The following is a 12,790-nucleotide window of genomic DNA, read 5'->3' as shown; positions in this document are numbered from 1 at the left end:
TCACAGATCTCTGCTCTTCATGGCACATAGGGCAGACAAATCTAATGTAAAATATGTGATCACATGAAAGAAATTAATACAGAATTCTATTATAATATATATTTCTTGGTATTTATACTTGAACCTAACTCCCCTAAAAGCAGAAAAACACCGACCGGTGTAAATTGTCATCTCTCCTGATATCTTAACATCCCCTCTTCCCCCATGTATCCAAATTCCATCAGGCTAAAATAGATGCCTCGTGGGTAACTCCTCAGAATATCTTTTTTTTTTTTTCCTTCTTTCCCCCTGCTTTCTGGTAGCAGAGAGACTTGCATTCCCAAGCACACTAATCACTGGGTTCGGGTTGTACTAGCAATATGTCCTGTGGAAAAACCTCTAAACATATGAGTTGAAAAGGTAGCACTGTTAGAAACCAGGCATGTGGAGCAGCAGCTGCCTTACTTGGCATAGCTTTTGCCAAGTTTTCTGGCACAAATTCCACAAGCACAAACTTCTAATGGCCCCTGGTATCAATCAACATGCTTGGACTAATTCTGAACATAGAAGTTTCACATTTCAAGAGGTTTCACATTTTAACAACTATTTTAAGTCAATAAGGCTGATCTAATACACAAGAACATGCTCATGGTTAGCCCAGTGGCATGGCAGCTTTCCTACTTTGTTCCCAGCTAGGATACCAGGAAAAGAATAGTGGAAACAAAATCCACAATAAGGACTGAACACAGTGAGTTGGCCAGGGAGAATGCCATCTACAGTATCATGTTTAATTCTTAAACACTAATGACTGATTCATGACAACAACCCCAAAGGGAAATACTCACCTGCTATTTTATCATTATATGAAGCACATTTTGAGGGGATGTTTTTTAACACTATCTGCAGGAATTCTATTTTGTAACTCTATGCTATTAATAAATCTTAGCATTTCCAATTGAAACTTTACACCCTTTCCCAAATCTCTTTTGAAATAGAGGGGGAATGGAAACTTACTTTGGAATGCAAAAAGAAATAACACAAAGACTTAAAAAAGAGAGAGGAATATGCTTTAGTTGAGGCAATGACAGGCACTGAACTACTAGAAGAATAAAGCTGTAAACCCCTCAACTATAGGGATTCCCTCCATATTCAGTAACACTGATGTTGCAACTCTGCCTGGACAAACTGTGTGTCCCATCACCAAGAAAAAATAATTTGGTTTTAAAATATTCAATTTTTTTCCCCTTACTTTTTTCCCTAGTAAATTTTTCAGTACTTTTACTGCCTAAGATAATGTCCATCATCTCCACAGAAGCTGTTTCGGAAAAGACAGGAAGAAAAACTATTCTCTGGTAGATTGCCTGAGACACTAAAAATGGCACTTTGTACTGAATGTGTAACAGTTACATGGTTGCATAACATATACATAACACTCGGTTGCACTATACTTACAGTACAGAAAGCAGCAGTTCTTGATGAACAATGTGTATGACAACAGGAAAAAAAACCCCAACTGCTCTGAGGTGTGAAATAAATGGAAATAACTTTCAATTTAATTCTAAACATCTACAGTCTATAAGAATAGTGCAGACTCTGGGCAAGGGATGCCTGAGTAGTCTTAATCTTAAATTCCTTGAAGGCAGTGAGACCAACAATTTGAAAGTAGACATGCTTCATGGAATTATCCCTTTGTTAATTCTACTACTCAGGCTGAAATTTGGGCAGAGTTTCTTCTCTGCTTATAAAGTGACCTCAGGTGACAAAACATATAAGGAAAACAGGTCATAAAAAAACCCCCATCAGTTGCATGCACACACTGAGTATAGATATTAATTTCCAAAGATTTTTATTAAGAAAATATAATCTTAGGTATCTGCTACAAACACATACATGATAACCTATTGCAGTTGAGATACTTCTGCTGTTAACTTCTCACAAAACAAGTAATTTCATCTCTGGCATCTAAACCTCTTATTTTCCATCATCCAAAAATTGGCTTTCGAAATTGGAATTACCAAGGTAAGTACTTCCAAGTAAATTCAGTTCTAAACTTGACAGTGTTTGAATTGGACATGTGGAAAAAATCTTTTAGCAATGCAGATATTGCAACATTGGAAAAGGTTGCACATGTTGCAGAATCTCCATCCCTGGAGGCTTCCAAGACTTGATTGACTGATCTAGTGTTGGCAGAAGTCCCATTTTGAGCAGGAAAATCATGGAGAAGTAAATGACCTCCAAAGGTCCCTTACAACCAGCATTTCTATGATTCCATGAAGTCAGATATGTGACAGAAGTTTAGTTTTCAAAGCATAAGGACAAATGAGAATGCCTGCAGACTAAATTGATGAAAAGAAATCACTAGACAGGACATCTATCTATTGTCTTTGTCAGGTAGAAAGACCCACTCCTGAAATGGTGAACAGAACCAGCAAGCAAGCTATATAACTTCTAGCCTTGTGTCTGGGGCACATCTAGGGCACTCCAGTGAAATCAGACGTTGAGCCATTTTGCTTGCTCTTGCAGAAAAAATAGGGAGAAAATTTGTAGCATTTTTCGCAGATAAAATATGATATGATAAAAAATGCAAGATGAAAGTGTAATTGGGAACATTTTTCAGCATTGCCAAGTGAAAACATTATGTTGAGGAATATTCTAATAAACAGATATTGTTTACATAAGTTTGCTTTATTACTTTGCTTTCTATCTTTCACTCAGCTCTCACATTTTTATTAGAGAACAATGATTCACCTCACAAAATAAAACCTGAAAACTGGCGCAGAGACATAATATCATCTTGAGAAGCCACTTTCAGGGGAAAACTCACAACATTATTTATGGCTTTGTCAAATGGATTTTTTTTAATGGCAAATTCCTTGTCACTTTGTAATTGTCTATTTCCACTGAGTGCAGAAAATCAAGCAAACTAGAGTTTTGAACTTAGATAAATCTAAGGACAAAAACCTCCAACCACACTGCCTACTCAGCTCTGGGAGACTGCGAAGGAAGTCCAACATTTTTTCCAAATGAATCCTGTGCTACTGACAAGGATTCTGACCCTTGAACTATGATGCTCAGCTTCACTTTACAAGGTGAGGCTCTATTTTGGAAATATCATAAATCTCAACTAAGTAACAATTACCACTCCCAAGTCTTAGCCTAGAATAACAGTAAGTAAATTCAGGATTTCTTTTTTTGGTCAAAGGCTATATTTCTTTTTCCTGGCTTTAAGTTTTTCTTCTGAATAAGAAACATCTTCTGGAGCTGTGTTGGTTGTATGCATGTTCTAATAAGACAAAACACAGCAGTAGCTTTTTCCAGCACAGTTTGAAAATAGGTTAAAGAGCAATTTAGCGAGGATTTAGTGTACCAATTTTGTCGAACAGAAGGGTAAAAACAAAAGCAGTAACAAAGGTGACATGTTCCCATCATGTCCTGCATAGGAGATTAATGTTCTATCTGTGACCAGGACAGAGTTACATAGTCAGACACTGGTCTGAGTAAGATGAACTGAAAAGAGAAACAAACACATTGCACAGAGCCTTGCTATCTGAAATGGAAATTTCCTCACTACAGAGCACACCTGCTCTGTCACAAGGATTCTCTGTTAAAGCACTGTCACTGTCTCACAAAATGAATTCATTATTCAGGGAAACTCATTCCGGTGTGAAACACACAAGCTATCAGCTCACAAGCATTTTATCTGTAGACTCTAAAATAAATGGGCTTTTGTTGGTGTTGAGAAAGATCCAAGACCTGAAAAGGTATGGAAGAATAACTGTTAATTAGGGAATCTAAGAAAGATTCTAGCAGATCCAGAAAGAAAAGCTACATGAGGACGTTATTAGATCAACATATAGGTACACCAACTCTGTATTTTCACACTTGTTTCAAAGCAAACCTTAGTAGACCTGGAGCACAAGAATGCAGACATTTTTCCAGATGACTCTGCAGAAGAGGTGATCTAAAATTCCTACTGCAATCTGCAGACTCTAGCTATTGCTCTATTACTGTTGCTGCTTGTGCTGCACCTTTTGAAAGCAGGAAAAAGCAAGCCCACATAAAGCATCTTTAATACTGATATAACTTGTTGCTTAATTCAGTCTCAACCCATTGTGCAGAACTACTGAAAAATTCCAATGAAATCAAGTCTTTCTGCCAAAAGGATGACTGATTTATTCCGTGCAAAAAATCTGCTCTAGTTATGCTGATCACTTTACAAGATAGTATCACTCTAGTTTGACTGGATTTCAGGGACATTATGAAGTAAGGCAACAGTAATAATACCTTTAAACAGAGTTAAGAAATGACACAACTCCCCGAAAAACTACAGATTCTGTAGTCAATTCTGACTGTGGGGTTGTGTGCTTGTAACTGGCTATTTTCTGCCAAATGGAACTAGAAGTTTCAGTTCTGGTTCCCAGGTGGCCATAGTCCCAAAATTCCTCTTGAACTTGCATGAGAAATCTCTCTCATTAAAAGCTCAAGCTCACATCATATTAGACAAAAGGAGAGAGAAAATGCTGAAATTCTCCTTGTGTGTTCCATTAACTGTGTGCTGAATAGAATCCTAAGCAAAATTAATTGTGATCCTTAAGACCAACTAATCACTAACAGAAATAGATGAGACCCATCTCACTACCATTACATAGCTGGAGCAGTACAGGAAAGCTGAAGAAACAAGCAGATACATCAATGTTCTGTTAAGGGTCATATTCTACTGTTACTCTTCTATTCCTTTGGCTCTTTTGTTAAGTTAGTTTTACAGAAACTTTTGCAGAATAAACATATCACAAATACTTACGTTTGATGCTGGCTAACCTACTTCTGGGCACTGAACAGTCTATGGCTGCTGAAAATAAGAAAAAAAATCCATGTGAGCATTCAGTATTTACTTAATGTTTGTGGTGGCTAGAAAAAAAACGTAGCAATAAACCAACACAGAACAAAGACTAATTTAGGTAGAACACAACCATTTTTCTCTACTTTAAAATATGCTAGTTCCTGTGTACTTAAAGTACTGGATTGATATTAATGTAATCAGAGAACTTCTGAGATAAAAATGTTACAGTAAAACACGTTTGAAGGAAGAATAATCATTTAGACAAAGATTCCTTACCAAAGGTTTCAATATACTTTGTGCTGATGACATTTAACTGTACATCTGAGGATAATCAGTGTGTTATACAGTAGAGAGATAAAAATATGTTTGTGAGCATGGACTGTAGCAAAATCCAAAGCCCCAGCATACCTCTCTTTGAAGCAGACATTAAAAAAAGGAAAGATAATGAAGAGAATCAGCAGAACCATCTCCAAAACCCTATCTCTCTGAATATCTACAAAAAGAGAGTACGTTTTGGGAGGAATTCACATAACATTTCTCTTGGAAGTGATGTCCTGCAAACTTTCATGCATTTAATATAAATACTCAAGCCATCACACCAAGCCCAAGCATTAATATCTCTAGGACTGAGATGCCCAAGACAAGTTTATGCCATGAAGAATGAAAATAGTCTGTGAACTGTAAACAACATTAACGACAATTTACAGACTTTTCTTAGAACTGTGCATATTCACTTTTTTATGACTGTAAAAAAAACCTTTGAGTGTAATACAGTTTGTTTTCAATTACAGCACTGACAACAGGGTATTGTCAGTTCACAGTGGAGTAAACATGCAGCTCTGAACTGGATTTTTTTTTGATCAGGAGCTCACCATAATTGAGAAAAACACAAATATGTATAAGTTCAATAGGCTTTTAAGTTACTGATTTCATAATGTTTGTCTTTTGATAAACGTAAGTACCTTCTAACAGTAAAATATGTGAAAAAAACCCCATATATATATATATATATATAGCGCTTAATAATAAAGACTGGTAACACTATTTTTTCATTTGCAAACACATGGGACAGTTTTCCTATTCCTTAAAACTACCTAGGGCCATTGGTCAAGTATGAACAAACCGTAACAAATACTTTTAAATAAAAAAGAAAAGGCACAGTGGTCTGAGTTTCACTGAAAATGCTGTGGTTGGGACATCCCTTTTTCCTACTGTATCCAGCAACAGAATAAGGGGTTAATGGGATGAAGCTGGAACACAAAAAGTTCCATTTAAACATAAGAAAAAGCTATTTCACTGTTCAGGTGTCGGAGCCTTGGCACAGGCTGCCCAGGGAGGGTGTGGAGTCGCCTCTCTTGGAGGTCTTCAGGACCCGCCTGGACATGTTCCTACATGATCTAGGTGGACCTGCTCTGCAGGGGATGGACTAGATGATCTCTAAAGGTCCCTTCCAACTCCTATCATTCTATGATTCTATGAAAATATCCTGCATTCATTCCTAAAATAAATTCTGTATGCTTGTTTTAGTGACTGTCTCTGTAATTTTCAGTTCAGTATATACTTTCAAAATTCATTACTTCATCAAAAGCAGAATGAAGAAAACATAGCACCAAGTACCCTAAAATTACAGTACAGCCTTTGGTAGCACTTAAGGAAGGTGTCTTCAAACAAAATTTCCCATTTCAATTATACAAAAGTATTATTAAGCAGCAGCTGCCATATCTCTTTCCTGATGTCAGCTTGAGTACGAAACAAGAAGAAAACTATGCTTACTACAATCTACTTCATTCTCTCTTGATATGAGCCTACTCTGAAAGATTGAGCCAAATTTGAGGGTAGGAAGTTCATTAATATATGCACATTTTTACCTTTGGCTGAGAGAATTTTGTTGTAATGAAACAGCATGTGATCTCTGATCAGGTACTGGTTAGTTAGGCTTTGGGAGGAGTCAATGCAGAAAGCTGTAAGATTAAAACACATTTAAACGTCATAAAGGCACGCACAAGATTACTAAAATTTTAACCAGTTATTAACTGCAGTTCGCAGACACAAATTTTGCATTATCATGTGCTTAACTTTGCCCAACGGCAGTAATTTTTCTTTAGCAGCTACAATCATATAAAATCATCCTGTCTACTTCAGTTCCTCCCCTGCTCACTGAGCCATTAACTCCATAAATAGCTACAGAGTGGTAAAGTTGGACTATGAGAATGTCAGCCATTTTGGAAAAAGCGTTTGAGGTGGCAGTGTGGCAGAGAAACGTATATCAGGTCATGTAAACTACTGACTGTAAAGGAATGTTTAACCTAAAGGGTTTTTTAAAGCAGTATCCATATCTATGTTCCAGCTAATTAGATGTGGCATCTATATAAATTTGGATATCTTGCTAACTATTTCTAGTTAGCTGTACAGTCAAGGCAAAATTGACTTCTCAAAAGTATTTTCAGTAATGAGTATTAAACATAAGTACTATTAAACTTCAACAATTGAGCCCAATGCAAAAGTTTCAATTATTAAAAACAAAACAAAAAAATCAAATAATTCACATAAAAGAGATCATGTCAGCCTTCTGATGAATGCATGAGTTACTTACCATTACTCTTAGTACTCAAGTGTCCTTTAAATGGACTTGCTGGACCACATCTGGGAATGCCAACAGCTGGGTATTCACTCACTTTAATGAAGTGTCAAGTGAAACAAAACATATGTTAGAAAAAAGAAAATACATATTTTGAGAGACAAGCTGAGACTTTTACCCCAAAGAACTCACAAATTACTGTAATGACCTTTTTCATAAAGGAAAAAAGTGTATTTAAACACTATACTGAAGTACAACAGTATAGTTAAGTAACTAAATGTAAACACCAAGATACGATGGTAGTACTTTTAGTAGTTGAGAGAGCTAAACAGAAAAAACCATTAGATCAATTCAGTGTGAACTTTACATTGGTGATTAAACTGCACAGAGGTATGGCCAGAGTTTTCTAACTCTGCTGACCGCTCATTTGTTTTAAAGTTTTATTGATCGAATTTTACCATTATGTCAAATTACATATGTGAAAAACATTCTGTTACATAGGCAATGACTGTGGTTAGTATTCTACTAAAATGCAAGTTTAACAGCTTGAAGGATAGATGCTTTTGGGAAAATTATCCTACCAACAAGAACACATTATTTGAAGAATGTATTGCTAACAGAAATCTGGCTTGTCACTCAATCTTCTGACAGTCCAATGACTAGGAATGCTATAGACAAGTGTAGATGCTGACAAAACTTAGACAAACAGATGTTCTGAAAAATGAAGGAATGTGAATTAAAAATTCTACATGTCCTCTTGACGGTAAGGTTCATAACCACTGTCTGTTACAGAATCCATGATTTAAAAATCTGCACCTGAAATGATTAAGAATCTGAAGCATTTTTAACACAAACTTTAACAGGAGATATCCTATTACTACAAATACTAGTGTATACAAACCATTCATTTAAGGTTTCCAAGACTCTGCTTAAAATGTAAAGCAAAACCAAGACCATTTCTTGAACAGAGTAAATACACCATGCTTACTTAGCATCAATTATAAAACTGTGCAGTCAAGTTCTACAAATTTATTACCATCAAGGTACATATGGTCTTTCTGTTCCCATCTGTCAATTCAAGAGTCTGCAGTTGCCAAGTGTCTACTAGCAATTGTAGGGACTACAGCTCTCAGGCAATAACTATTGCTCTACCCTGACTGGTCACTTCCAGCTTTCCACCCTTCATTGGATAAGCAGCAAGCTGGACCTACCCAAGATGGGTGCAAATCTCTTCTCAGTGGCCTTCAACTAGGTCTACAAAGACAGACATAATTACAAACTAGTTGGAGACTGTAGGATACCATGCCACACATGTTAAAAGTACCTTAATTTTACCTCTCATGGCTTCTTACCTCCTGTATGCCCAGCATCTGGCTTTCCAGGTGTTTTTTTATTTCCCACTATGATATAATGACTATTAAGAGTACTCTTGCAATTATGTACATAATTACTACATTCTGTAGCTCTACTTTAAGTGCAACAGCATGATGCACAAGATGGTTCATACAGTGTCTGACTATTACTTAGTACAGACTGCAACAAAAAGAAATCATTCCTTTAATAATGTTTTAATATCATTTACACAAAGGCCTTATAAATTTCAAGTGACTAGGATTAGTTAGGGAGGCAACAAAATGTGTCTTGAGAAAATAAGTAAAATGAAAATCATTAGCATACATAGAAATTTGGAGAGTACTTCCTTGGGATTCTGTTGTATAATGACACTAAATCTAGATCAAACAAACACAATACCCTCTCTTATGAAGCCCAACAAATATCAAGGTAAATTTGAATTAGTAAGAGGATTTCACACTTAGAAAATCCACTCCTTATACAGTATGGACTTCTGCAGCTTTATAGTGTTGGAGAGGGTGTCTGCAATAATAGCACTCCCTCTACTATTCTGCTCCCACTTTCTGCTCCTACTACTACTTCATTATGAAGTTGCCAGACCAGGAGTTGGAAAGGGGTAAATTAAAAAAAAAACAAAACCAATATCCACCGAAAAAAGAAAATGGTACTGTAGATTTTTTCAATGCTGTCCTGCAATTGTCTCTTTATATTGTTTTCTTTCAAGCCAAAGGACAACATTCTTAATCATCTGTATGAATGTGAAATGGTACAATTCTTCCTAATCTGTTTGTGATTTAAACATACATAAACAATGCTAAATTACTTAAAAATATAAAAAATAAATTATTTTCAAAATATTAAAATTCCAATCATCCTGAAACAAGCTTTAGAATGACCTAGAATGATTTAGAATGACTGGTTCTGCAATGGTTTAAAACTTTTAACAATAAGTATGGTATTTCTTTACCATACACTATTACACGAGTAGTATTCAGTGTCATGCTAGATACCCACCCTGAAACTCATGACTTCCTGAAGTCACAGTGGTCATGTGCTCAAAAATTTAAGGTTTATGGAGGACCTGAAAATTAGATTATAATATATATTTTTTTGATAAAAGTTTGTCCTAATGACAAAAAAAGTATATATCAGAAATCTGATTACAGCAAACATCTAAGTATTAATTAGAAGAGTTTCAGTCACAGCGCCTCAAAATAACCTAAATATGTCAGTTTTTTTTTAATTTCAGAGCTAATAGATAAATACTTACATGATCACCTTTAACTCATTTTTATGTGACAGAATGAGAGAGGCAAGTATGAGCATCTTGAAAATGCTGTGACATTGTTATAACCACAACTGATTCTCTTCAGGTAAGCTACTTGCCTTTGCCCTGAGCTAAACATGACCAGAAACCTGTTAATTTCAGTGTCTTCAGCTGGAGATGCGTCTTCTCAACACCACAGCAAAACCAAACTTTGAAACGTTCCCTTTCTTTGCATGGCCAGCAGATGGCAGATGGATAAAAAACTACTGTGTCCTGTGTCTATGATTATAGGCTTTCTGCGAAAGCATGTGTCATGGTTTGACATGACAGCCATTTCTGGTAAGGGGGAAGGGGCTGTAAAGATGGCCCCTGTAAGAAGTTGCTCGCAACTCTCCCCAGCTCTGAGCGAGACCCGCTCCTGGGGCTGATCCAATTAGACACCTCCACGATCACTTTTTAAGAAGAAGAGGAGATTTCGTCCTCCTTCTACTTCCTGTTTCTTCCTTCTTCTGCCCCTTCTTTTTCTTCTGACTGGTGGTAGTGCAAGGAGTAGGAACAGTGAGAGAAACAACCATGCGGACTCCAAGGTCAGTGATTAAAGAGAGGAGGAGGTGTGCTGGAGCAGAGACTCCCCTGCATTCTATGGAGAAAACTGGTGAAGCTGAGATTTATTTTAATTCCTTTAAAGACCCCGCAGCAGTGGTAGAGACTCATTTTGATAATGAGCCCGCATCAGGGGCAGAGACTCATGTTGCTAAAGCTGGCCCTGGACCAGGGGCAGCGATTCACTTCATTAAAGGCCCCGAGCCAGGGACAGTGACTATGGCCGGAGGAGGCCGTGTCCAGTGGGATAGACCCAACCACTTCACTCCAGACCCCGAGTCAGGGGCAGTGATTTTCTTTAAAACTATAGCCAGAAGAGGCCGTGTCCTGAGGGAGGGACATTTTATCATTATGGCCATAGCAGGCCATGTCCCAAGGAAGGGACCCAATATTCACAGAAGCTGGGAAGGAACTCATGAGAAAGCAGCTCATTAAACTTATGCCCAGAAGAGGCCTTGTGCCAAGAGAGGGACCCTATAACTGCAGAAACTGCAATCGTGGTGAAGAATCCACTCCAGAGATATTCACCAAGGACTGTGTCCCGTGTGAGGGAACCTGTATCAGCAGAAGCCGCAGCTGTTGGGAACAACTCACACCAGAGAAGTTCATTAAGGACTGTGTCCTGGGGGAGGAACCCCGTGTTGGAGCAGGGGAAGAATGCCAGGAGTCATCCTCATCTGAGAAGACAGAAGAGGCAGAGCCCAGCTGTGAGAGACTGACCACATCCCCCACTCCCTGCCCCCCTGAGCCGTTGAGGGGGGAGAAGGTAGAGATATCGGGAGCAGTGAGCTGGGCCCAGGAAGAAAGGAGGGATGGGGGAGGGAGATCTTAAAGTGCTGGTTGTAATTTTCTCACCATCCTGCTCCCTTTTTGCTTTTATTCTGTTCTCTTTCTTGTAGAATAAAGTTTCCTACTTTCCTCTCTAAGTTGAGTACTGGAGTCTGTTTTGCCCAGAACCGTAATTGGCAGCGAGCCCTCCCTGCCCTTGTCTCAATCCACAACAACCTTGCTTTTTTTTTTTTTTTTTACTCCCATTTTGCTGGGGCCTCCACCATCCTAACGAGGGTGGGGGTGAATGGGGGCAATGAGCAAGAAACTGTCGTGGTGCTACTGTGCTAGCTGGGCCAAACCATGGGACAGTACAACACAAGAGAGAAAAAAGTAAGGGTGAGAGAGTCCTGGCACAGGCTGCCCACGGGAGTTGTAGAGTCTCCTTCTCCTTGTCTTCAAAACCTGCCTGGACACACTCCTGTGTGACTTGATCTAGGTGGACCTGCTTCTGCAGGGGGGTTGGACTAGATGATCTCTAAAGGTTCCTTTCCAACCCCTACCATTCTATGATTCTATGATTCTTTATTTCTAATTTTACAATCTTTAAAGTGATGGCAGTTGATAGTTTCTATTTGTTACTTTATTTCCTAGTTGTTAGTGGATATGCAGAATTTATGGAAATTATTTTGCTACAAAACCATTTCAGATTTGGTTCATGAATATGTACTGGAAAGGAGCCCAGTCTTTCATTACGGCATCCTCATAGGAACACAAGGTTTTAAACACAAGTATCAGACCTGCTATTTTTATAACAAACCTGCACCTCAGACATTGCGAATCAAAAATACTGGGGGAAAAAAAAACCATTCAGATTACCCTTACCCACTGTCTTATTTAAAACCATAAAAAAACCAGAGACCCTAGGTGGGATATTGGATAAAGGCATCTAAATCCAGCACTACAAGCCACAAAACCTCCACTTCACCGTATAGAGATGTCTGAAGACTATTTTCCTAAGAGCAGGTCCTAGACATTAGCTTGGATTCAAACAACCCTCAGCCTCAGCGGGATGTAGACCTCAGGTCTCCTCTGCTGTCCCAGAGGAAGTGTTCGTCACTCCACCAAGGCAACAATCCTTTTGAGCACTGTTTTATTGGTGGTTCCAGGACTGTTGTGTTCTCAGCTGCACCATGGCCACCTCTCAGCTGCAAATGTAGGAAGCATCTCTGCCTATAATGGACTAGAATTGCAGTATTTGCATGAAACTCTGAGATTTGGTCTCCCTGAGGCTGATAGGGACCCTCAACCCAAGCTGACAAATGCTTTGCAAACACTCTATACCCTGCAGAGATTTATGAAGTTTTGGTGCTGTTGCCTCTTCCCCTGCCAGCTCCTTTTG

General features: G+C 38.2%; 1 protein-coding gene across 1 annotated transcript in view; it reads right to left on the bottom strand.

The window, feature by feature from the left end:
* The window catches only part of SPATA7 (spermatogenesis associated 7), a 70,374-nt gene that overhangs the window by 24,738 nt on the left and 32,846 nt on the right, over positions 1-12,790 (bottom strand). The window contains exons 2-4 of the mRNA XM_061998550.1: positions 7,413-7,493; positions 6,688-6,780; positions 4,781-4,828 (exon numbers count right to left, since the gene is read on the bottom strand). Coding sequence (XP_061854534.1) covers positions 4,781-4,828; positions 6,688-6,780; positions 7,413-7,493 — 222 coding nt within the window. The remainder of the gene's footprint in view (positions 1-4,780; positions 4,829-6,687; positions 6,781-7,412; positions 7,494-12,790) is intronic.

This window comes from Colius striatus, chromosome 6 (assembly GCF_028858725.1).
Source record: "Colius striatus isolate bColStr4 chromosome 6, bColStr4.1.hap1, whole genome shotgun sequence".
NCBI lineage: Eukaryota > Metazoa > Chordata > Aves > Coliiformes > Coliidae > Colius > Colius striatus.
Note: the sequence above shows the minus strand (reverse complement) of the source record. Positions and strands in the feature narration are given on the sequence as shown.